This window comes from Aphelocoma coerulescens, chromosome 12, assembly GCF_041296385.1.
Source record: "Aphelocoma coerulescens isolate FSJ_1873_10779 chromosome 12, UR_Acoe_1.0, whole genome shotgun sequence".
NCBI lineage: Eukaryota > Metazoa > Chordata > Aves > Passeriformes > Corvidae > Aphelocoma > Aphelocoma coerulescens.
This window is the reverse complement of record NC_091026.1, coordinates 15,218,871-15,245,910: the sequence shown is the minus strand read 5'-3', so window position 1 is coordinate 15,245,910 and position 27,040 is coordinate 15,218,871. Positions and strand designations below refer to the sequence as shown.

Here is a 27,040-nt window from a genome sequence, read left to right as displayed (position 1 = left end):
CAGACTGACTTGAAAGATGATGTTTAGTAAAAGCCCTTTGGTAGGGTTATGTCCTTTTGTTATATTAATAGTAGACAAACAGTTGCAGTGATACTCTTGGGCACACAGATGTGTCCATGCCCTTGGAGACTGTGTTGCTAAAAGGGACCATGGTACTCCCAGCACGTCGCGTGAGCTTGTTCGTCTTGCCAAGAATTCCTGCTGAAGCCATCTTTCAAAATCTTTCCATGCCACCACAAAGGTTTGGTTAAAGGGAAAAGACAAAAGAAATTGAATTCCCCTGCATTGGGATAGTTTAGAAGATGGATTTCTTGCAAATATGGAACCTAATGAGGTCTATGGCTAAATTGCAGGACTTTTCAACTCTGAAACTCTCCATCAGCTTCAGTGAGACTGCCCACTCCTAATTTCAGACTTGTCCTCATATACTTTGCTGAATCTGGGCCTTAAATGTTTCGTGCTTTGCCAAGCTATGAGTCACTGAAAGTGCTGCTGTCTCAAATGAGCCAGTGACTAAAGCAAACTCATACTGATCATTCTTGCATCCATCTTATGTTGAAACTGATGTCACACTAGGCAGAATTTTATTGTATATAACATGTTAACATTTGCATAGTAAAGTTTGATTGAAATGATCTGTAGTTAAGCACTGTGTTCATTGTTCATCGCTACGTATTTAGAATTTCTTTTAATATTAGACAAAGATATTTCCATTTGGAAAACTAAGTCGTGTCATGAAGGGGAAGGGGTTTTTGTAGAAAAGTATATTTAAGGTGTTGTCACAGAAATTCTTCCTCTAAGAAGAAAAAAGGAGGTTTTTCAAATATACCTGCATGCATGTTCATAAATGTATAAATTCAAGTATGTGTATATTTTATATCTACACTTGCCCAGGCATGTGCAGAGAGATGTGAAACTTAGTATGTCATAATCCATAGTAGCTATAACCTTAACAAATTGTGCATGAAAGCCTAACATGACCCATAAAGTCACAATTAATTAAATGAACTAATAAGAAAGCAGATACATTAAGCTTTGCAAAATTGTAAAATTAATATTACAGCTATGTCACCTTCACCTGCAACTGGACTGAGCAAGGGTGAGAGAGAGAGAGAAATCAATTCCACGAGTTTTGGAGAATGTAAGACTGTGCCGAGAATGTATCTGTGTCTTGTGATGTCTTGTTGTGGTGTCATTGCTGCTCTGTGGCGGGGGGCTCTTCATCACCAAGGGAGTCTGGCAGGGCCCTATGCCAAGGTTAGCCACCGAGGGGCAAAGTCTGGCTTTACTGTCCTGGCTGGATGGCGTAGGTGGCAGGGGGCGGGTGTATTGTGTTCCTGTCTCCTTCCTGAGTTTGCCCACATGGCTCATCAACAGGGCTGTGTCACCCACCTTTCCAGCCATTCACAGAACTCTTCTTACTACTTTTGCACTGCTCTCCAAATGGTCTGGTTTAATTTGGGACGGGCAGACTGCTGTTAAATTTTACCCATTTGGGCTGTGTACACGTTTGATCAGTCAGACATGCTTGAGATCAGTTAAGGTGCAGGGCTGCAATGAATGATTCCTAGAGGCCATTTTTCATTCATTTTCAACAAAGTTTCAGCAGCACCATGTTCCCTTTAAGTAAGGAAAGTGGCTGCTCTGAAGTGCAGCTGAATAATGGAAGAACCTAAAATAATTCTCCGGTATGGGACCTCAGAGGGTCTCACCTCTGAAGCTCTGGGGTGGATGGGTGTTCTGGATTGTGCCAGTGAATCACTGCCCTGCAGAGCTGCTGCAAAAAGTGGTAAAAAGAGCTTTGTACCCATTCTGTGTAAGGGTTTGTTGTCTGTATGTCTGTTATATCTGTGTTCCACCTCGCTGTAATCCTTCCAGTGGGAGGAGCTCTATGTGAAAGAACTGGCTTCTTTGGGGTTAGACTTGTCTATTTTTGTTGCTTTGGTCTGATACAATTGGTCCAGCCTGGCCTGCTGTTCCCTCCAGTGGCATTAATTGTGTAGCTGGGACTCAAACCAGGGCCATACGGCATCATTCAGTGAGACTGGAGGGGTGACAAATGGGAAGGTGTTGAGAGGTGCCAAGGACACGGGCCCACGCAGGAACTCTCTGCAGAAGCCACTTTACCTCTGACAGATCCAACACACACTATTAATTGTTTGGGGCCAGCCTTTGCCAAAATAGCCTTTGAAGGGCTGGAGAGATGCTCCCGACTGTGTCTGCTTGTCACGCTCCCCTCACTGAAGGCAGTGACAAACAGCAATTAATTCATTGTCTGAATTTTGTTGTGCTGCACGTCTGTGCGTGGCGAGCTGCCTTCAGCCAGAGGAGATGAGCCACACAGGCACCCGGCGTGTTCATCACCTGAACACTCTGTAATTGTGTCTGGACAAAAATCAGTCTCTAATTCAGTGAGGGCACGGGTGTTAAGCTTAGCTTATAATTGCAGGTAATTAAAACGTGGCAATATTATCTGTAAAGCCAGTTTAAATGAAAACTGTACCTTAGCATTCACCTATTTGTTTAATTTTTAGTATTCCCAGTTCTTCAATTCATTTTATATTGAAGAGAGACCCTCAGAGGTAACCAAAAGTCTTAACACTGACAAGCACCAGAGCAGACCCAAATTTTTGCACTAAGCACAGACAGCATAAAATCCAGTTAGGGCCCAATCTGACATTCACTGATGCCAGTGGAAAACAACCTGTTCATAGATACAGAAAGCTAGATGATGTCTCATTAAACATGCTGCATCCCGTGTCTGAGTAGGCACTTGTTTAAATTGGATTCCTGAACGATATACTTTGGTTTCTTTGTTGAAGTTATAGGCAGCTGACAGGTAAAGGAACAGCTTTTTATTATTGTTAATTATAAATTTTAGGAGGGGAATCATTACAAAATTAGTCAATGTTTCCGATACTATCCAATAAATATTAAATGAGCCTGAAGTTGTCTTCTGATATGATAAAATGTTAGCAATTAGTTTTGCATTTTTAAAAAAAGGATGAAAGCAAGCCTGAGTAAGGTAATATAAAACATTACTGTTCAACAGTGCTTCAAGGTTAGTACTTCACTGTATGTAATATTCATTGTAAAAACCTTGCTGGTGTTCCATACTAATGAGTAGGCGAGGTTGGGCTTTTTTATGTTTCCAGCTGGTTTTATCTCTTCAGTGCTTTTGCAGAGCCTGTACACGAGCAAGTGAGAGTCAGGAGAGCTGCATTGTTTTGAGTGGAGCCCTTCTGATTTACACCAACTGGGGATCTGTGCCATAGTTATTTAAAGCAGTGTTGGTAGACAGATAGCAAACTATGCTTGGGAAAGTTAATTAACAGTAGAAGTCATAACAAGTGGCTCTTTTGTCTCCCGTGAAAGAGGAGGCAGCTGTATTGTTTCTGGCAGAGTAGTTCTCTGTTGTACACATTTATTTACTGATGATTTGGAAGAGGCTGTTGCTCTGGGTAATGATGCTAATATTGACAGAAGGAAATATTATAGTGATAAATAAATGGCAAGTCACAATTAGATACCTAGAAAGTAGAAACCACTGCATAACTTTCAATAGTGATTTAAATAATAATCCTTTAGTATTTAAAACTATAAGTTTTATTAGTTACGTCTCTATTTTTATGTAAAAATGAGGTGGTCTTCAAGACCACCTCATTTAAATGTTAAAATCGTGTGGTAAATCCTTTTATGTGCATCTCAGTAGTCCTGATTTGGGTATAAAGGTGGGGTATTTTGATGAAAAATTATAGTTTTCTTCTTTTCCTTCAGTTCCAGATTATCAAGAGCAGGATATCTTTCTATGGAGAAAGGAAACCGGGTTTGGATTTAGGATTCTAGGTGGAAATGAGCCTGGAGAGCCTGTGAGTATCATGTTTTAGCTTGTGACATCTTTCAGAAACACAGCAGTAGAATGCACAGATGTGCAGAACTATGCTATAGCATCACTGCTAAAATAGTTAATGGACTATATATATCCTGCATCTCCTTCTCACCTTCCCTCCAAAAAACCACCCCACAACTCCATAACTGAAATGGGTTTGGCTTCTCCTTCTACTTTAATGGTGAACCAAATGTAAACACATAGGTCCTTGGACACTGAGGACAGGGTGTCCTGGTCAGGTTTGCAAGTATTTTGATCTTAGAATGCCAGGTTCTCAGATATTAGAATGCTCAGTTCTCTCCTTGAATTCAGTTAACTTCTTTACCATAAAACCTGTGCCTGTGGGAAGTGCCATCCTTTCATGTGCTGCACAGGTCACAGCTAGATAGTGGCAGCATAAATTACCATGTTTTTCCTTGCCAAAATTATTTTGCTCATTTATGGGGACAGAGACCATGAATTTGTCTCATGTTAGAGTAACTCCACAGAACTCACTGAAGATAAACCAAGACTGAGTCAGTGGGCAAGTGTGTGGTGCAGAGCTTGTAAACCCTGGAGGCAACTGAAAGGGTAATTCAATCTCAGCTTCCGTGACAAGATCCCCAGTGCTTTTAACCATCTTTTTGTCTGGTCACTGTCTGGTTGGACACATTTCCCAGGGCTGTCTGTCCTTAGAGTGAATGGAATGCCTAAAGAAACAAGATGTCAATTTATTACATTTTCACAATGTGCTGTATTCACATAGAACCGCTTTCACATGAGCAACTTTCCTGACCAGCACACATTTGTCAACAATTTCATGTCCCTAATAAATCAGGTCTAACTACAAGTGCCCCTTGCTTCCAGCTGGCTGTTGAGCTGGTTCTCATTTATCTCTCTCCTCCTCCGCTAATTCCTCAGATTTACATCGGTCACATTGTACCGCTGGGTGCTGCTGATGCTGATGGCCGCCTGCGATCGGGTGATGAACTGATCTGTGTGGATGGGACACCTGTGGTCGGGAAATCACACCAGCTTGTGGTCCAGCTTATGCAACAGGCAGCCAAACAAGGTCACGTCAATCTGACCGTGAGGCGCAAAGTGGTTTACACAGGTAGGCTGCAGTATCACCCTGCAGGGGTAGATTTTCTTGCCAGGATCCCGACTGTTCAGCAGAAGGTCTAAGGGAAAAAAAAGCTTCTCCTTGTAATGCTGGGAAAACTCAGGGGATGTACTATTATTTTTCCTCTTTTGCCTGTCTTTAGTCTTTTTTGTTCCTGATCAAATAAGTTTCAAGTATTTTTTTTTTGCAGTCAAGACTCTCTTAGTTGGCTTTCCCAAGTCTTCATAAGGTTTCTGATAAAATGGGGAACTGTGCGGTTGCAACATAAAATTTTTAGTTTGACTTATGCAGCAAACAGACACTGTGGCCGACTGCTTGTGTTTTCTGTATACTTCCCAAAATAAATGTGCAGCCTGATAGTCACCCTTAAACTGGGAGTAAGGGAAAAGATGATGAAGAGTCCACTAGGAGGGGAGGCAAGGACAGAGAGCGGGTGAGGGCGCTGGTGTGTGGTGGCTGGTGTCCCAGGCTCAGGGGAAGCTTCAACAGGTAGTCAAGGGACCTCAGGATGGGAAACTGTAAACATTGTTGGTTCTGGTGGGCCAGGATGTTTGTTGTCACGGAATCATAGAATGGTTTGGGTGGAAAGGGACCTTGAAGATCATCCATTTTCAACCCTTCTGCCATGGGCAGGAACACCTTCCACTAGACCAGTTTGTGCGGGTCTAGAGAGGTTTCTGTGTGCTGAGTTATGCTGGGCATTGTGCACATACTGCACAAGTGTAGGATCTAAATGGAAAAAAGGGATCTGGCAGAAAGACAAAGATGCAATGAGAAGTGACACTGCCTGCTACCATTTTGGCGCCCAGATGAGTGATTGAAAAGTGTCCTTATAGCAGAGAAAATGAAGACACGAGCATGAGCTTTCTAAATAACATGTGACCTTATGTTTAATACTGGAGAGTAACTTTGGAGTGCTGCCTCTCCCTTTGAGTCCCTTTGGGAACTCAGGTGTGGGATTTGCTTTACCTCACTCAAAAAAAGGGATATTACATAGCTTTTCAAGTTCAGGCATCATCAGATAAATAGGCAGTGATGTACTTTGATCTTAGAGAGAATCAAAATAACATTCAGGTTGGAATTTAGGCCCTAAGTGGAAGTTAGGACTAGAAGAGTACCTCAAAAATAGTTCTCTGTTCTTATCCAGGGCTGAACACAATAATAAATAAACTCATTTCTTTCTCACTTCTCATTTCTTTACTTCTTCCCAATGTGGATTAAATGCCAGGTGATGTCTCTCCTCTAACAGCTTCTCTTTAATTCCTGACCAACGTTTGGCAATGTGAGAGAAGCTTTAGAAGAGCTTTGGGAGGAAGGGAAAGGGCAGTTGAATTTTGGTATTGTTTTTGTGTGTAGATTTTCTATGCAGTTTTACAGCCTCCAGGCTGGAAATTACCATGAAAGATTTAGATGCATAAGATCTCTCTTGATATTTCATTCAGAGGCATGTTACTGCAGATTGAGCTATTTCTGAATCATTGCAAATGTGGACACTTACTCTAGGATAAATTATTCATAATCCCCTCTTTCACCTTATATTTGCAGGCTTTTAAATTTCAGCATAACTTTGTAGAGAAGGCTGTTCCTGAATTTTGGTCCCTTGTTCCTCCTGTCATCTGTTTGCCAGTAGAAAAAGATTGTTCACCTAAATGGGTAGTCTTTGTCTTGAGATTCATGTAGGGGGAATTTTATGCTCCTGTATTCTTAATATGAAGAATACTATATATTTAGTACATACTTCTGAGTATATAAGTGCAGACAGGACTTCTATCCAAGGGTATTTTAAGGTCCCTTTTTTTTTGCATCATGATTTTACAGGTTTAGATTTTGTTTGCCATCCATTTTCTTGCTGATGCTTTTAAGATCTTCAACTTAATTTTGATTCACCAAATTGGAGAAGTGACCTGATTAGCGGAGGCAGCCATTCAGCAGGGACAAGTGCAATATGCTGCTCTCAGCTGCACAAATGGGCTGCAGAGAGCAGGCTGAGTAATGAGAAGTGGAAGTTATTGTGGGCCTTTACACTGAGGTTGGCTCAGGTGAAGAAAAACACTGTGCTGGGGTATAGGCAGGGGGGAACTCTCCTGATTTCCCAGCAGATGATGGCTTAGTGCAATATGGTCCAGCACTTCAAGAAAGACATATTTGAGTTGGAGAGAGCCCAACTGGAAGGAGTCCAGAGGACCAGGGAAAATAAGGAGAGCTCTAGAAAACATGGTCTGAAAGGAAATGTTGAACAAATTTTGATTCTTTAGCTTAAAGCAGAAGAGGGGGAGGAGGTATTAAACTCCCCAAGACTATAAGAGGCTGCTACAAAGAGGAAGGGAGTAATATGTTCTCCATATGCCTGTTAGATAGCACTAGAAATAATAGCCTTATGTAGCAGCAGGGAAGATTTAAGTCAGATATTGCAACCAATAGATTGCCTGGGGAGATATTTAACAGCTGATTAGACAAACATCTGTCAGATCTGACATGAAGTATAGTTGGCCCTCACTTGAGCAGAGTCTGGACTAAGCAATTTTTTTGAGATTTCTTCAAGCCTTGTGGTAGCTGATTAGATTTTAAACTAATACCCCTTCCAACTTCAGTTGCTGTTAAACAACTGTTTAATATTAATGTTAACAATGTTTAATGGTTTCCCCTGTCTGTACCAGACTGTACAGATGATAGTTGCTGGTTCTTCTATCGAGAAAAGTTTGGTTCGCAAGTTGTTTTGCTCATGTTCAGCAGTTGTTATTACTAAAGATCCCATTAATCAAAGGCAATCAGTGCTAACTAATTGATACCTTTGCATTTAAAACTACACAGAAGGTGGTGTTGTGAGATATTACTGTCTCTCCTTGTGACTTGTGCATATTATATGTACAACATACATATGGTTGTACATATATAACTGAAGTGGGGCTGCAATAGCTAGAGGAGGCACCTTTGAACTAATATAATCCAGGTTTAAAATGCCACAGAGCATCCAAGCACGCAGCACTACACTGGTTTAACCAGGCTGCAGTTTGGCAGTGGAAAGCTTTGGCTGCATGCCCACACACAGGAGAGAGTGAGCATGTGTGGGCAATGCCACCACTGAGCACAGCTATTGGTGGTGACATCTGAAAGCATGGCCATGGTGATCGATAGACTAAAGCAGATGATTTTCTTTTACCCTTTTCTCAATAGACAGCTATTTGCAAGCACTAAATTGTGCAGCCTGCTCGAACTGTTTTTTTTCTCCCCTCCCCAGTTCCCAAGGCAGAGAATGAAGTCCCATCCCCTGCCTCCTCCCACCACAGCAGCAACCAGCCGGCCTCACTGACGGAGGAGAAGCGAACGCCGCAGGGCAGCCAGAACTCCCTCAACACGGTCAGCTCAGGCAGCGGCAGCACCAGTGGCATTGGCAGTGGTGGTGGTGGGGGCAGCGGGGTCGTCAGCACTGTGGTGCAGCCCTACGACGTGGAAATCCGCCGTGGAGAGAATGAGGGCTTCGGCTTTGTCATCGTCTCGTCAGTGAGCAGGCCTGAGGCAGGAACGACGTTCGGTGAGTCCTGCGGGTTTTTAATTGCACCTCAAGTGAGACACAAGGTTTGCAGCACAAGGAGGCAAGTGGGGATATGTTTAATTAAAAGTTGTGAGCGTGCCTCAATTTATGTAATTAATACTTTAATCAGAGGCAAAGAATTGGTAGGTGTTTGCCTCCTGGGTTTTGTTTGGCACTGAGTCGAGAAAAGCGAAATAAGAAATCCCAACCTGAAGAGATAAAATGCCACCAATGGCAATTCCTGATGCTTGCTTTCTGGGAGAGCCTCTCTGGGGTTTGCTCTCAGAGGAGCAGCTGGGTATCCTCCCAGTGATGCTTTTGCCAGTGCAGATATGTAGCAGGTGGAATGAAATATGTCTTGTGATGGTGGAATCAAGCCAGTTGATTTAAAAGCAGTAACGCTTAAACTGATTAACTTCTCTTTGGCAATCAGGGTTGTTCTGATCATCATTATGGAGTGAGCATGCTGATAGATGGAAAGTTTTAATTAATAGTGCTTGCTGATGAGACATAAAATGGGGAATACTGTTAAAAAAACAGAATGTTTCTTCTACCCGTTTCACCTCTTCCCAAATCCATTTCTTCAGAGTAGGAAGAAATTGAGTTTAAGCTATGTAACACATACTATCCTGACCTAACAGAGGTGGTCATGGTTTCTGTCTGAAGAGAGTCTTTCTGCTAGGCAGACACCCATTTCCAGGGGTTGCTGCAAAGGAGATGTACATAAGCTGGTTTTGCAAATATGCCCGGAACAGCCTGTACTCAAGCAGAAGTGTCATTGCAAGGAGGAAACCAGTCAGAGATGCTATTTTCTTCCCTTTCCATCTCCTCCAAAAGGAGGCCAGAGGCAGCATCCACTTGTACTTTGTAAAGGAAGGTGTTCCCTTAGTCTGTGGCACATGATAGGGGTGGAGGGAAAGGAAACACAGAGCACTGCCTTGGCCATCTTCATAGTGCCTCCCACAGCAGTGTTGTGGTGTGCAGAGAAAATGCATTGCAGGCTCTCTGTGCAGCTTGAGTGTTCCTGGGGCACGCAGGTGCAAGAAGGGGCCTTTCCCTCTTTCTCCTAGGCTTTATTTTCTGACATTTATTGCCATTGCCCGTCAGTGACACCCTTAGCAATACATCAAGGGAGCACCACCTCCTTTGCTGATATTGATGTAGAACAGGCTATTTTTAGCACTGTTCTGGACAGTCTGGCAGCAGAGATTTCAAGGGGGAAATATGTAGTACAAAACTAGTGCATTGAGTTCTGTCAGTTCTCAGGTTCTAGGCTCTCACACTGTCCTTGCTTCTGGGAACTGCTCTTCCAAAATAGGTGTTTTGGTGCCAGAACACAATGGTGTAATATAAAACAGATTAAATTGAACACAGTCTAGAACAGAAGGAGTGCTTTTATCTTCTGAACGGATTTGCAGATGTGTAAATAACTTTTACTGTATGAAGACTATGCTGTAACTCTTCTCTGCAGAGAAACCTTGACCTGAGGTTGTAAAAAGTTGTGTTTGCTTTAGCCCAAAATACTTGCTAACTGGAAGTTTTCTGTGCAGGGGCTCCCAAGGAGATCTGTTGATCTGTGACTGTTTTTCCTTTAATTTTTTTCAAGTATATTCAGCTTTTTCCTAATACTCCGCATGAGATCTGTTCCCTCTGCTGTCTGGTGCTTGCTCTGGACCTGCTTTGTAGTTTTTTTCATTCATGGGTAGTATTTAGAGATGGGCCAAACTGGTTCTAAAAGCCACCTTGATCACTTTGGTGTGGGCTCTGCCATCTGTGTTCAGTGGATTGGATAGAGTAGAAACTCATATCCTCAAAACAGCCTGCAAACAGGATGGGGTTTTGTATTACCAGAAAGAGAAATTTTCTGGCGTCATAGTAAAATAAAAAAGATCTCTCTAATGTCTGTAACTAATATTAACACTTTTTGCCAGTTTTCATCTCATCTTTCCAACCTCGCATGTCCTTGCCTTTTCTTCTTTATGGTCTTTCTAGTGTTGTCATGTGTGTATATCTCTAAAACTACTAACCAAATAAAGACTACAGCAGAGATGGGAAGGTGCATCTTGAGGGTGAATGTATTGTGGATGCAAAGTGTGAGATGACCACTCTGTGTACCCCATGGCTTTAACCATGTGCTGTGTGCCCCAAGGCCTCTTGGCCTCCCACATAAAGGAGCTGTAGAAAAGCTCCCTGGATTTATCTGAGTGATGCTGTGTGTCCCAGTTCTGCATGTTATGGACAACCCTGTGCTTTTCAAACAAAACAACTGCATGGACCAGGAGGAGAATTTTGTCTCCAGAACACATTCATCCTAAAGTGCTCTCACTCTGTGTGTCAGACGTCTCAATGGTTTTGCGTGTGGTTTTAGAGGTATTTGAATGAGGAGGTCCTTATTCCTTCTCTGTTCCTACCTTGTTCCATCTAAGATCATAAGAGGGGAAGGGTTAGTAGAGGCTGAGGTGGGTGCCAGCACCAAACAGGTTACCTTTGTCAGTCTTGGCCCATCTGTAGTGGTCCTGTGCCTTCCCTGGTAGTACCTTTATTCACAATGGAAAAAAATGTTTCATGTTGCTTCCCCATCCAGTGCTGATAGAGTGGGTCTGTGTGGTAGACAGGGAGCCACACTCCCTCCTAGGCCTAGAATGATTTTATCTTTCTAAACGGAGAAAGAACAAAACATTGGCAGAAGCTTGAACAGCAGTTGGCTTTAGAGAAGGACTAGAGAGGCTGACACCGATGTAATATTGGAGGAGAAGGGTTGAGTTTTCTACAAATAGTTTCGATTTTTTCCTTCAAAAACAAAATCAGATTTGGGTTATGATGAGGCTGCTAAGTGCAGTTGTAGTCAATAAAAATCTCACGATTTATTAACAGAAACCCACTTGGGGAGAGTTCTGAGGAATTAACAAAACACCTTTTTGTGGAAGAAGTAAAGTGTTGTGCACTCATACTAGTTGATTGCCAATGTTTTGAACACTGGCAGCAAAGCTATCCTATAATAACTTTTGCTTGATGCATTAATTAATTAACCCTTAACCTTCTCTTTCCCTTTTCAACCCTTTTTTTCCTTTTCCCCTTCACCATATTCCCACATACGTAAACAATAAAAAAACCAAACCAAACCAAAACAAAAACAACCCCCAAACCAATACAAAAGCGGGAAATGCATGTGTGGCCATGCCTCACAAAATAGGTCGGATAATTGAAGGGAGCCCCGCAGACCGCTGTGGAAAGCTGAAAGTAGGCGACCGGATCTTGGCCGTCAATGGGTGCTCCATCACCAACAAGTCGCATTCAGACATCGTCAACCTCATTAAGGAAGCGGGAAACACCGTCACCCTGCGCATCATTCCAGGAGATGGTAAAGTATCTCTTTCCTGCCCTCTTACCTGACCCTCCTCTTGGTTCTGTTCCCCGGGCTTTTTCTGTCACTTGGAGCTGCAAAGTCATGGAGGACTCGATTTCCACTCCCACTTTGGGAATTAGCAGTGAGGGAGGTCGTGAGTGTGCCATAGTTTTATTTTTTGTTTCTTTTTATAGAGATGGTTGGTTTTTAACAGGAAGGTGCTGATTCAACGTTAAGAAAATAATATTCCATTCCATGTATCTGCTTAAAATGTTCTTCCATAAATTTGATGGATCTCTCAATACACTTTGGTTTGATTCTTAGCTTAATAATGCAGCTTTAGAGTATTTGGGAATCACTTGTTAGTATGTGGGATTCCTGAAGCTTTCCATAGACACAAGCAGGCTATAGAGTAAAGAGATTACAGAAAGGGATAAACACTTTGACATGTTTTAAGCTGTTTTAAAAGCAGATTTGTTTTTTTTCTGGGTAAGTTGCTTTGGAAGCGAGCTCAGTACATTTTTAATGACTGCTTAAATGGTGATGGTTCTGCAGCTGCATTTTAAGAGTTACCCTAGACAGGATCTCAGTGTTTCAGATGAGAGGGAATGTGCACGATCCCTAATAATAAGGTGACACTTGGTGCTGATTTCAGGTCACTGAAGTATTTAATAAAAATAAGGATTTGTGTTATATATCAGTTTCATTAAATTAATCCCACTTGATGCCCAGATAGGAACTGATCAGAAACCTGGTAAAGTATCTTCAGCAGAACTAAAATTGATGTGGTTCTACATTCTAAGCATTTTCTTTGTTTACTGTGCTTCTCTGCTATGGATGGGTTCAAAGTGAAAGCTTGTTGGGCAGAAACCTTTCCACATTGCTCCCCACAGACCAGGATGAGAAATGATCTGGTTATAAATTATTTCTGTTTAGGGTGATCTGTTTTGCACAAAAGCCTTATTTTCCTACTGTCTAGTGGGTAGGAGGTCAAATGGTATATGATCCTCTGCTGCTTGCCACAAATAGGGTGTTCATGAATAATAAAATGGCTGTGAATCAATCTAACATCTGAGCTGGCCTGTGCATGCCTGTTTTGGAAGATAAACTGAGAGAAGAATTGTTCATTACCTGTATTTTAGTATCTGATAAAAAGGAAGGTGAATCTTTAAATAAATAAAGGGCTTATTTTCTAAAAAAGCAAAACCATCTAAGAAATAAGCAACTTTTGAATGATTTAAGAATTTTTTAAGAATATAACCTCCTGATATAAATGCTCAGCCAGTCTTGCTCATGCAATTATGCGTCCCAAATATCACGTAAATTGCTTAGGTTAGGGAAACATGTACTTGTGATTGACATCATGTATTCCTGGAGAAGATGGAAAGCTGTTCTTTGGGGAAGGAATCAACTCTGCTTTCATAGCAATTCAGACTTAAGTCTTTTTACTTACTGTCACTTCGAAATTCCAAGTCAGATTGCCAGCTTTGCATAGTATTACCTGCATTTATTTTCCAAAAGACACTAAGACCCAACACTCTCAGAATCCCTGAGGGATTTGCCCTAAAACCCCATGAGATACAAGAAATTGGTCTCAGTGTTGTTTTCTTTTTGATGTCTTCGTATGCTTTTCTTGATTTGTTGTTTCCTTTTGTTTTCTTTTGAGTGCTTTTTTGGCAAATATAAATGGTCTGTGTGCTTCAAGGAGGGGGGAGCATAAATCAGAAGCCACTTGTCAGATAAACATGAAACTGAGGCTCATCACAAGACTCTCAAACTCACACTGCTAATCTTTCCTAACATTATTAAAAACAACAAGTTTTTGCTTTGTAATAAGTCTTGCACAAGTTAATTGCCACAGACCACTGCAGGATTGTATTTGCAATGAAATTGTGATGCTTTACCCCACTTCCAGCAGATGCAAGGATACAGAATGCTGGAAAGGGACAAGCTTAGATTAGGCATGTTGTTGACTGGAGTTTTAGGGCAGAACAGGGCAAGGAATCAATGAAATATGTAGGGTTTAGAACATGCAATTATAATTGTATTAAAGATAATTTTTGCTATATTCTGTTCCAGTTTTGCATGGTGACTGGCATGTGTCCTGGACCAGTGTCTAAAACACTGGCAAAATTATGCACAATTCCTGACTCATGGGATAGGGTGAGCTAAAGATAGATGCAGTACAGTGGTGTGAAGATACATCTGCACCAAAGATATGTTGTTGCTCTGCTTGGTATTATTAGTGTGACCTACTAAAGGGTAGGAATCTTGCATTCTCTTTGAAGCCCATATTCATCTGATCTCCAAATATTTGTGGAGGATTTCAGAGGCTTTTTTTTCCTGGATGAATACAGAACACTCAACTATGTCTTGGGGTTTTGTTATGTAGGAGACAGATTTTAACATCAAGGCGTCTTTACAAAATAAACATAATTATTTCTTAAACCCCAACAGTATAACTACATGTAGGGACGTCTCCTTACACAAGCCAGCTGTCAGTGGCATGTCATCACAAGGGTGTGGTTTGGTCATGCCTACCTTGAGAGGTGCAGGCAGGAGCCTCTCTTGCTTTCTGAGCCGCTGGACACAAGCCAGCTCTGGTCTGGAAGATGTTTCAGCTCCATATGCTGAGGGTTTGGGCATGTTAACTTGGGCACAGCACTGCAGGCAAAGGAGCTGTGTTCTTGTTGCACCCATCTGTTTAAGTGGTTCTTCTTTGTCCCTTTTCCTGAATTTCCCTTGACATGCAAATACCTACAGAAAAAAAGAGCTTCCCCTTATCTAGATTTCTCCAGAATTAAAACAAATCCATGAAGTAAATTAATGTCCTGGCACCAAGTAAGCCCAGGACCACCACATCTGAATTCAGGCAAAACCCCTCCCATTTCTGCAATTTTGTGTTACAGCCAGACTCTGTTTAATAATGGCAGATTTCTCCATAGCCAGTAAAATGAATTAGTGGATGTCTGTAGCTTGAGAGGCAAACAAGGGCAGGGTAGAAGACCTTGTAATTTTATGTTGGAGAGGCAGATGTTTGCATCCAATTTTTGTCACTGTTGTCTTAGTGGCTGTGTATTCAGTTTAGATTTTGGTCTTGAAAGGTGGATCACAGTCAGTATTTTGTAGTTACTTGCAGTCTGTGGTTCTCTCCTGGTGCACTGGGTATAGGCACAAAGAGGGGCTCTCCTGTGTGCAGAGCCATTCTGCAAAGGAGCCAGTGCCTGCCACTGCAGTGGCTTTATCTGGGAATGCCATGTCTGATGAGTGGGTGTTTCTGCTGACTGTGCCCATCATTTTCCAAGTGCAACCAACATAACTGTTGAACATTTTGTGTTGGAAACCCCCAACGCAGAATGTGTGGTTAAGCACCATCAAGGTACATGGAGTACCACCGAGACTTCCTCTGAAGTCAAACTCCCAAGGGAGAGGAAGGCTGTTTGCAGGAACTGCTGACTTCTGGAGCAATTCAGCATTTGAAACTCTTCAGTACTAATATCAGTTCAGGATTGGCACAATACGTAGTTCTGGAAAATAGGTTGATTCCAATACGGAAGAGTTCCGGGTCTGTGTTGCTAATATTTGCCTAACGGCGTTGACATGACCTTAATTTTAGGCAGAATTTTAAGTGAGTTTGGGGTTAACTCTGGTCCTACTGAAGTCTGTGATACAGCTCCAGAATGACAAGGGAACATTTTGCCCTGCCATACTGTGAGGGACATCTACATAGGCACTTTTCAGTTGTGCTCATCTCAGTTGTGGGGGTAGCAGGAGACAGGACCCCTCCTTGGAGCCCCTCCTTCCATGCCTAAATAAATACGGAATTTGCACAGGCTAGTGCTGAGCTGAGAGCCCTTTACTTTACCATGGCAGAAGCTAAGCTTAGAAGTTACTCCTGCTCTCTGTATTCTCTCAGTGCACCCTTTTGTAAGTGCTACCCAGAGCTGTTGATGCATTTGGTACAGGTGGCTCCAAGCTCCTGCTTTCACTACTCAGGCAGCAGTGGGTTGTATTTCAAAGGATTTCAGTGAAGTTTGGATTTTAGCCACATTCAAAATCACCTTGTGAGGCATTGGATAAGAGCCCCATCTCAATTCTACTGGAGATGGCTGTTTCTGATGGAGGAAGGACTGATAAATTTGTAATCCCTGGAATAATTATAGCTACTATAAAATTAATTCGCCCAACCAATATTTAGAGACTTAATTGATTGGAATTGTCTTTAGACAATAGACAAAACACTGTTCAATCCTTCATCTACAAGTGAGTCTTCATGAGTGTGTCTAATGGTAAGGGGGTTTCCAATTCAGATTTCCTAATTTAATTTTTTTTTTCACTTTTGAATTGAGTGTACAGTTTCATATACATACTTACTATATTAATTTGGGGAATTAAGAAATTTTATCCTATCTCAAATTCTATAAAAACAACGTAATGATGCTTTTCAGTGAAATGCTTTTGCAAAACTCTTTTTTTCTTTCAGTGAATAGCCAACGGTCTTCCCTCATAATAAAAACAAAATCTATTTTGCAGAATCCTCCAATGCTACTTTATTGACCAATGCAGAAAAAATTGCTACAATCACAACTACACATACTCCTCAGCAAATACCACAGGAGACCAGGTCAGATTGTTTTCCTCAAGGAGGGCATTTTGACATGCTCTCTCTTCAGTTACTTATTCATCACTTTCACGTCCCATGAGCTGTATTTTTCCTCTCTCTCTCTTTCTCTCATTCGTTACAGCAGGAACAACACCAAACCAAAGCAGGAATCCCAGTTTGATTTCAAACCACCCCAAGCAGCACAGGTAAGGAGTACGTCTCTAATTGTTTTGCTTACCACAGACTGTTGTTTCGAATCTGCTTGAGGGCTATGTTCAAATATTTCCCTTGAAAATTCCTACTGAGAAGCTGCTCTCCCTCAATGTGCTAAAACGAAAGAGGAATTTGCTGATTAGTTTCTAAATATGTGTTGCTGTTGTTTCAGCTGAGAGACATTTCCAACATGTTCTCCTTGAGACTTTGAGGGAGTGAAAATAAAGGAAAAAAAAAGCTGACATTTTTAGGGCAGTCATAATTTATGTGTTTGTTTATTGAACTGTATATTTTGAGGGGCATCTCCGGAAAGTATTGTTGTGTGCAAATGATAAATTCAGAGACTAAAAAAGAGGAAAACTTAATAAGGGGCGATAGCTGAAGTGTTCCAGCTTGCACAGATGGCATCTTATTAGAGAGATTATCTATCTCACTGTTAACTTTCCTTGCCACTGGCCATCCCAGAAGTAACATCCTCCATTAGGGACTTCAAAACATCCCCACAGTAGCATTTGAGAAGAACAATGCAAAGGCTTCTGAGCTTCTTGCAAACAAATAGATTATATGGTAATAAAACGAAAAGCCAGCACCATGGCACAGGCTCACCCCAGGTGCCATTAGACATTGCACTAAAGCTGGCACTGGAAGGGAGATTGTCCTCACCTTCCCTGGTTGATAGAACCTTTAACCACCTTCACAAAATATCCTCTCCTGCCCTGGGCACAGGAGGTGGTGTGTAACAGGAGTGCCCAAAAATGCACCACAGGACATGGCCAAGCCCACTCATTCCAACAGCCCTTCACCAACCACCAGAACTCCAAATTGCAAAGTGGGGTCTGAGGAAGCAGCAAATCCTGGTCTGTGTGTGCAAATACAACTGATTTTCCATTTCTTATTATTACTGACAAAACACTGGTTGAACAACTTTAACATGAGAGCATCCCTCTCACTTACAACTTTGTGTTCAATTAGGCATTTGTTGTCTTTCTCTCCAGCAGGACCAAGACTTTTACACTGTTGAGCTGGAAAGAGGAGCCAAAGGGTTCGGCTTCAGCCTGCGAGGTGGACGGGAGTACAACATGGATCTGTATGTGCTGCGGCTCGCTGAGGATGGTCCTGCTGAGAGATGTGGGAAAATGAGGGTATGCACAAACTGACTTTAAAACCACATTTCTTTGGAATAAGCTGACTTCCCTGCCTCTCCTTTCTGCTGTGCCAGCTGAAAGGGAAATTAAATGTGAACTGAAAGTGGTTCCTACTTACTTCTGCCGATGGCATCTGTCATTCTTGGTACCCAGTCTATAGCAGTGTGTGTTCAGTGGAAGACTTTATGCCCTTCTTCCAACACTGCTTTCCAAATTCTAGTACATGGTCTGTTGTTTAAAGCCTAAGGGGGATACATGGAGCAGTGAAAATGTAACAGCCACAGTCTTTGCCTGCTAGTGGACAGAGAGAAGACAGAACAAGTCTGTGGTCCATGGGCTACAAAATTACAATGTAGGTTTTGATTAATTGTTATTAACTTCACATTATCAGCTAAATGACAAACATTATAACAAGGGAATATGTTATAAAATGCCTACTGAAAAATTAAATTGCAAGGTTTTATGTACTCCTTGGACCTCTGTTAGAGAACGCTTTATAACTTTCCCACATACATTGTTGTCTCCAGATATGTCATGTGAAGGGCATTTTCAAAATTCTTGTGCTAGGGGTAGATCTATGGGTCCAAAATTTTTGCTGATGCAAATATGATGAAAAATCAGTGCTGCCCTGTGAAAGTCAATGCTTTGATAAGCTCTTCCAAGCACTGTTTTCTTCTCCTGATAAATGATTATATTTACAAAATCAGCTTTGCTGATTCATAGTAGGTATCTATATCCAAGTAAGAAACAGACCTGAAAAAGCTCTGTGAACATCCCAGTTGGAGCAGACTGTGAAACAAGCAACCACTTTGACTGAAGACTTTACAAATAATCAAAATTAAATAAAATAGCACCAGTTCTAGCACTGCACTTACTATTGAGCAATACAGTAATTGCAATGTGATTTTGCAGAACAGCAGTGAAATATTTTGATACCTCAAGCTTTCTCCATTGTCTTCATGTCTCCCAGACTCCTGCACACTGGGCACTGTGGATGGTCACTGGAAGGAGTTGGGCATATTTAGCTTCACCTGGTGCATAGTTGTTCCAGCTTTGCTACGGCCACTGTCTCATGGTGTGCTGGTGTGGACCCTCCTGGGGACTTGTTCCTAATCTTAGTCTCTTATTACATTGGCAGATTGGTGATGAAATCTTAGAGATCAACGGAGAAACTACCAAGAACATGAAGCACGCTCGGGCCATCGAACTGATTAAAAATGGTGGCCGCAAGGTCCGCCTGTTTCTGAAACGTGGAGATGGCTCTGTCCCAGAATATGGTGGGTCAAACTATGAAAACATTCCTTTCTTCCCTGGCATCACTCCATGAATGATTTGTCTCAAGATCTGAAGCGGGAATTCTTTTTTATTTTCCTTTCTCACCAGTGTCTTACCAACCTTTGCAACATATAATTGCCTCGCTTGTGCTGAATTTTCTACACATTTCATCCTTTGCTTGCTTCCATGGACTTGGGGCACAGTGTAAGGCAAGATCATCATAGCAGTATTTTTTGGTGATCAGAGAGGAAAGCAAAACAAACCTTATTGTCTTGTCCAGCCAAAAAAGGAAGGTCACTGAACTGTGCCAAACTGTTTCTCAGCGGCTGAATTGTTGTTTCACATAGGTCTCTTCTTCTAATCAATGCAAAAACTGGGATCCCGAATTACTATTCTGAAGCAGTGATTTTTTTTTTTGTTTAGGTTTCTCTCTTAGTTCATGTCTGTGTCCATAGACATGAATGCCAAGATGGCTTGTGAGATTTTTGCCTTTCCTTAATATTTATGTAAATATTTATAAAGTTATTTGAGAAAAAGAAGGGGGGGAAAAAAGCTTTACTGCAAAAATATATTGATTTGGCCTCCTGAGCCCTTTTCTCCCCCCTTAAACAGTCTGCTGGTTTCAACAAATTAATTAGTAAGGTCTGAAAAGGTGAGGAGGTTATGAAAAGGTGCTCTTGTGTCTCTCTTGGGGGAAACAGTCAGTACTCGTTTCCTACTAAGAATTGCATTAGATTTCCTTTTCTTCCCCTGGAGGTTGGATTGCTGGGTGGCTTAACGTAGCACACTATTTAATATTATAATTATGTCTTATTTATTTGAGATAATTGTCAAATATTGTGCCCTCGATGGAGGGCTACTCCCAACCAAAGGTCTTTGACGTTTCTATAGAAACTGATGATTGAAGGGATGTCCTTTATACTTTCCTCCCTGTATTTGGGTTATTTTTGTGTCAGTAAGTTCTGTGTTTATCATTCTCTCCATGCCCTAACACCAGAAACAAAACCCTTCTGCACAATTTATGAACTAGATTTTCTTTTCATTTACTGTACTACGTTTGAGAGTTTCTGCTCAGTCTGCTCATTATTTAACTTAAAATGACCAATTCAGAGTATAACCAACAAACAATTGAAGTGTTTAACGATATGGAAGGGAAGTTGTGGGTTTACACTTCTGTAATATAAATAGCACACCAGAAGCTTCAATGATGGCACTGAAATTCTGTAATGTTCTTTCTACTTTTGTCTTTTCCTATACTCCTTTGGATGTACAGTACTGTATCATATGGTAGACTGCATAAATACCCTGTAAATTAAGTGCTTCACTTCTCAAAGCATAGTCTGTTGCACTGAGGATGGAAATCCATCACCAATTTTCTTTTGGCTAATGCTAACCACTAAATGTTCGTTCTCCAAGCAAGGATTTAATATACAGGGGTTGCACTACTGTAAAGAGTATCCTTGTAACATTTGGGACTCCTTTCTCTCTTCGTTCTGTTCGCTGCAGTCGCAAATGGTTCCTCTAATAATGTTAAGTTCCAATATTTTTCTGACTTGATTGGAACGTGCTTCTCTATGAGGCTGTATATTTTTGTAATGAGTTTTGTACTTATTTTTAATGTTGTGGTCTCTGGTGGACTTTATTTTTCATTGTTGTTTGATTGTTAATGTTTTTTCTATGACATTCTGTGTCGCTGTTCCAGCTGTCTTTTAGAATGGATGCTCTCGTTGTCTGGGTTATTGAATCACCTCTTAGATGTCTCTTTATGTCACAATAATAACAACTGCTGTCTTTGCAGCCTTATATTTGGGTGAAGCCTAGACAATCTGACTGGAAAAATAAACTTTCTTTATTCTAAGATAAAATATGAAGATTTTTCTTTCTTTCATCTATTATAGGGAATCTAAATTTTCTACTTTTCTCTTTCTCTTTCTCTTACTTTTCTTGGTGCTGGGCTCTTCCTTCCTCAGCGATGATACCTCCTAATATCGCTGCATGTATGAGAAATGACAAGCTCGGGGAGTCTTGCTTCTACCTTATGGGCCATAATCAAACTACGGTTTGTAGCTAAAATCAATATTAGGTGTTTTTGTGCTGTGGCCTAATTCCCTCACATTGCTTTTCCGCTTCGCTATATTCTATATGTACAGCAATTCATCCCGAACACCCTGCGTCCCCTGAATTGTAAGTACACACATCACAGGACATGTGTGAACCACTTGTATCTTGTGTGATAGGCAGGTTGCCACAAGCCACATGCTTACAGCCACAGAAAAGCAACATGGTCCCATCCCCAGCTGTGGCCTGAAAGTGCTAGTAGTGCAAAACTGCCCACACGGGAGTTGCAACATGGGTTTCACCTGGAATTCACAAAAATCACAGCCCATGCACACACCAACCCTCCCATGCTCAGGAGTGGAAATGCCATCAAATGGGAGATGCTTGGCATGATGGCAGGAGGAATGTAAAGTGTTTGGCTTGGGGGGGCAGGGAAGACAAAAAGGAAAAAAAAAGGAAAAAAAAAATCTGTCCCCACAAGTATTTGTGAGGGTTTTCAGTCATTGCCATCAGGACAGTCCACCTCAAGGTGGGTGTCGGGGTGTGAGTGTCAGGAAGTGGCTAATGCCTGCCAAGCTGCCACGAAGGAGTTACTTTAATAACGAAAACAATAAGCAAATAAAAGCAGCACTTGCATTAAAGCAGCATAGCTACTTTAATGTTTTTCATGTTTGTAATGAATCATTCATAAACATCCGTTACAAATGACGGGAGTAATTGTAGCTTAGCTGCAGCACAGGGCTGGGGTTTAGTTTGGATGTTCTTTTTCTACTTCTGCTTTTCAGTTTGTCTTGCAGAGGTAGCTCAGCTGTATTTTACCTCAAATAATACATGAAAAATAATGAACTGGAGAGTAGATTTGAATCAAAGCCATCCTACATATTACAATATCTTTCCATTGCTTTGATATGAAAAAATCATAACTACTGTCATCGTTGTTTGAATCATTGTGGCAAAACCAAAATCTACCCTAGGACTTTACATAACGTGGTAGAACTAAGTGAGGTTAAGCTATGCCTTAAATGAAATGGAAATTGCATGATTACAGTCTAATTTTCACACCTTCAAAATGTTATTTTACAAGGTGAAAACCTTTATAATCGATTCTATTTTCTGCACATTTTCTGCTATTTGAACCGAGGCCTCCCACACCTGGAAGGCAGTTCTTTATAATGTCTTAAAAGACAAAAATTGTTTCCTAAAGGCCCTCTTTATTGGGAACTATTAAAAAAAGCAGCCAACAACCTGAACTACAATGGGTTTTTTCCACTGGAAAGAACATAGTGTAACCAAAACATTATGAATTGGGCTTGGGGAAAAATGTAAAGTGCCCCATACCCAGAAGAGCATAAAGATGAGATCAGCTTGGACCAAAACATGGCTAACGATCAGAGCAGCACCAGTACTAACCGTAACTCTCGTTGTTCACAGTTAAATTAACAAAAGCTTCTGTTAGCCTTCGCTGACTGCTTTAACAATTGTTTGTTTTTGTCACTAATGAAGTCTGAAGAGTGCTAAGTGGTGTCACAGCACCACGGAAGGCATCAATACCAAACCCTTTGCTGTTATTTTCTTTCAGACCCCAGCAGTGACAGGAACAGTCCCGCCACAGGTTCACAAAATGTATCGGAAATGAAACCCGCGCCATCCGACCGACGGCAGCACCCATCATCGGAGTCCAGTTATCCACCAGACCTTCACAAATCATCACAACATGGGGACAAGCGGACTTACGTTAGAGACCTAAAAGGCAGCAGAGAGTTTAGCAGACAACCCAATGAACACCACACTTGGAATGGGACTTCTAAAACCAACGACCACGTGCCAGGCAGGAGGACGGAGAGGTCGCCGGAGAGGAGGCACGAAAGGCAGCCGGAGAGGGCGGTGGTGAACGGGCAGAAGAGGAGGTCTCCCGAAAAGCGCAGGGAAGGGACAAGGAGTGCTGACAACACTTTGGAGAGGCGGGAGCGACATGAGAGAAGAAGAGACCTCTCTCCAGAGAGGCGCAGAGAGCGGTCACCTGGCCGCCGCCGGCGGTCGCTGGAGAGACTCACGGAGCCGAGGCGGTCCCCGGAGCGGAGAAGAGAGAGCTCCCTCGACCGACGGGCCAAGTCGTCCGACCGGCGGAGGGAGAGGTCACCCGAGAGACGGCTCAGGGAGGAACGAGTCGGCCACCAGGAGAGGGAAGACCCTGGCTGGAAGCACGAGCCGGTCCGCAGGCACCCGCCTGAGCAGCGCAGGCGGCCCTACAAGGAGTGCAGCACCGACCTCAGCATCTGAGGGGCTCCACGGGGTCCCTGTTGCCTTCCCCACACCAAGGGAGCAGAGGAGAGAGTGAAACCACCTGGCTTTCACAGGCGAGGAGACATCCGGCACCTGCTGATCCTACAAACCGTTTATGCAGATGAAATCTTATAACAAAAAAAAAAAAAAGCGTTGTGCCTGATGTATAATATTAAAGAAAGTATTTTTCAGTGTATTCTTTTTTTTTTAATTACTTGCCAAATGTTGGTCCTAAAGGATTATAAAATTTTGTTTCTACATTCTTTGTAGATTTCTTAAAAATAATTCCTTTATTGGGCTACTTTCCCCCCTCCCCAGTATAGTAAGTGGGGGTAGCCAGTAATATAATATAGGCAAAGGATTTTATGACCAAGTTTGAATAATTTGATCCAGACTGTTCTCTAGTGACTCACTGCTACACTGTATGTAGAAAATTTTTTTAAGGGTTGGGTGTGGGGAAGGAAGAAAATTGTTCATCTCAGTAGGAATGGAGTGCTCCTGCTGAAGGAATTAAAGAGACAAATGTTCCTAAAATTGCAAGAACTGTTTGAAGAGACTACTGTTTCAATGAAGGATATTTATAATAATAAATAATTTTTTTAAAAAAAGCAACCAAACCCACACAGCACAAGATGAATTACGATAAGGAATTTGTAGTTTGTTCCATGAACAGTTTATACTTTCAGGCCCCCTGGACAGGATGCGCAGAGGCAGAAGGACTGGTCACCACCATGCCTGTGTCACACAATAATGTGGACTGTTGAGCTCTCATTAGCCTCAGCAACATGTAACAATGATATGTCATTAAGGCAGCAGCCCTGCTCATCTCCCAGCTGTATATGGACAGCAACCCCAGCATGCATGGTATTCTGTGTCTGCCTGGAAGCAAGGGAAGGGATTGGGATTCTGGGACAAGACACATTGCAGTGGGAGCACAGTCCCCCTGCTCAGAGTAGGTGTATTCCTTCTGCTCAAGAAAAACCAGTGGGCTTTTATTTTGCCGAATTCCAAAAGCTCTCAATTCTTCTTGCTCTGTATTTAAAAGGGTTTTGTTTTGTTTGTTTTACTGGTTCATCCTTAATGAGACAAAAGGAGTGCACTTGCTGGGGGGGAAAAAAAAAGGAAAGAAAAAAGTATCAAAGGAAAAACAGGCTAAAAGAGGCAATCAGTGGGACAACATTGTTGTAGAAGCCTATCCATACCTGGTTATATGCTGTAAATTTGAGTCTAAGAACAGCAGCAAAAGGGAAACCTGCAAGTTTCTAAGTTGTATTTTTAAATTTGCAAGTTGTGTGGTAAGTCTGCTGTAGCATTGGTCTAAGATTTAATGGTTTACTGCCTAGCTGAGCCAAAATGTTTGCCGTTACTGTTGGACCACTAAAGTAAGCTGCTGCTTTTTCCAGTGCATTGGTGTGTACATGTATACTGACTCACATCCTCCATATGAACACAAAACCATTGCAAGTCTATCACTGTTGTTGCCATGGTACTGTAAAAACAAAACCAAGAAAGAAGATGGCCAATCATTGTGTGTACAGTTGAAATTGTAATTAATAGAACGTGTTGGAAAAAAAAAACAACTGTTGCCTTTTTCTTGTATAAAAGAGGATTTATGACAAAATTTAGGTGTGAGGAATGTGATTAAGTGTTTATATTTCTAAAATGGAAAAAATTTGATTCAGGGGATATATTTTAATGTAAACTGAATCAGGTATGTAAAGCTGTTTTAAAATGGGAGACTGTATCAGTAATTCTAAAGCTTTTGTTGGTTTGAATATCATTTCTTTCTTCATGGTGGGACTGCTTATGTATTATTAAGCACTTGTATGCAGTCTATATTCTCCAGTCATCATTTCTTGCAACATGCTATAGGCATAATGCTCTTTTCTGTGTTGATGAAAAGCAGTATGTGGGCCAATCTTTTTTATAAAACACTATGCATATATAAATACTACATTGTTCATAGCTTTATTTGACTTAATTGGGTTTATACATAACACTAGGATGAGTAGATGTGGACTTACCCAGTAAGAGCTTCTTTCCTTGGAACAGACACTATGTATATGATGTAGCAACAAAGAAGGAGAAAGTCTGTGAATGCTATTTTTATTATCAAATAAAGTTTTCCATACAAAGCATGCATGCGAGTGTAGTGATAAGAAAAAGGAAGAACCACACCTTAATGTTACATATTCATCCCTGCCTAAATTAATAAAACCATAGGTTATGGTCACCAAGGGCCATCTATTAAATATGTATTAATCAGCCATTAAATATGTATTAATCATTTGACAAGCCTTAAAGCAAAGGTTCCCAGTTTTCCAATATAAAATTTTCTCTCCCAAAATAGTCAGAAACTAAAGGTTTAGGTGAAGCAGGGTCTGTAACTGTGTCTGAGGTTTGTGTCATTGATTTTTCATAACACATCAGCACGTGTGACAATATAAAATAAAGGCAGCAACTGCTCAGTTGCTGTTGTGGAGGTTGGTGCCATATATATGTGTGTGTGATGTATGTGTGTATATACATAGACACACAAGCATATATATATATATATATATATACACAAGACTTTTAAGGTATTACATCAATTTTTAAAATAACTTCTAAATCTTGCATAGTTTAACAGGCTCCACTCATCTGTTTACCTGAAACTTCAGCCAGCCTGCTGGGAGTCCTGGAAGCTAGAGAGAGTTGATGGTGAAGGATTCGTATTTCCAATCACAGCTTCCTCAAAGGGATTTGTCTGCTGCAGCTCAAGTCTAAGGGGTATGGAAGGGTCACTGAGAAAGTGTTTGGATATTTTAAATTTGAATCTTTTATGATGATCAATGCCTTTTTATTCTGAAACCATTTTGTAATGGTATACATTGGTTATGCATTTGTACCTTCTGCTATTGCTACTGTTTTTCTTCTCCTTGTTCATGTTATAATATAATTTAAATGATCTTACAGAGCTGAGTAGGGGAGTTTCCAGCTTTGAAGTGTTGAGTCTCAGCTAAAGATACTACATAGATAATACCAAAATTACAGAAACATTTAATATAAAAAAAATACTGCAAGTTGAAAAAAAAACCATTCAAAATGCCTTGTTAGTGATGGCATCCTTTCTACTGCTTCCAAACCCACTGAGAGCTGGAGCCCTGCTCTGCAGCATGACCATTGCAGCTCCATACTCTGCGGTGCAGCCTTAATCACTTTAATTAATTCCAGCCTTACTTTTGACCATAAAATATTTTTCAAAACTTCTAAAAATGAAAAGAACCCCTTTTTAGATTGTACCTTGGCTCCTGTTTTGTCAAACAACATCCTACAACTATGAAGCTGCCAAGAAGATCAATTAGAGTCTGTTTCTTATGAAGAACTGGGAAGTTCGTAAAGTGATACGTGAAAAAGCTCTGCAAATTGATATAGTTAGGGTTTAGATTTGTTTTGGGGTCGAGTTTCACACCTTTTTTTATTAGACATGATCAAGTTCCTGTGCCATCAGTATGCTCAGTCCTGTCATTTGTATTGATTAATTCCTAATTGTGAAAGTTTTGACTGCAGAGAGATTGTTCAGCCAACATGGAGAATTATGGGGTTTGATCTCTT

General features: G+C 41.3%; 1 protein-coding gene across 16 annotated transcripts in view; it reads left to right on the top strand.

Annotated features, from left to right (window-relative positions):
* MAGI1 (membrane associated guanylate kinase, WW and PDZ domain containing 1) overlaps positions 1-25,586 on the top strand; it is a 336,356-nt gene extending 310,770 nt beyond the window's left edge. For 6 of the 16 annotated variants that reach the window (XM_069027540.1, XM_069027537.1, XM_069027539.1 and 3 more), the window contains 9 exons: positions 3,778-3,869; positions 4,790-4,982; positions 8,230-8,523; positions 11,681-11,884; positions 16,403-16,493; positions 16,615-16,678; positions 17,681-17,827; positions 18,969-19,107; positions 22,743-25,586. In XM_069027540.1, coding sequence (XP_068883641.1) covers positions 3,778-3,869; positions 4,790-4,982; positions 8,230-8,523; positions 11,681-11,884; positions 16,403-16,493; positions 16,615-16,678; positions 17,681-17,827; positions 18,969-19,107; positions 22,743-23,443 — 1,925 coding nt within the window. In that variant the 3' untranslated portion in view covers positions 23,444-25,586. Of the gene's footprint in view, positions 1-3,777; positions 3,870-4,789; positions 4,983-8,229; positions 8,524-11,680; positions 11,885-16,402; positions 16,494-16,614; positions 16,679-17,680; positions 17,828-18,968; positions 19,108-21,075; positions 21,165-22,742 lie in introns of all 16 variants that reach the window. The other 10 variants (XM_069027541.1, XM_069027536.1, XM_069027547.1 and 7 more) reach the window with 9 other exon arrangements.
* Positions 25,587-27,040: the final 1,454 nt, after the last annotated feature.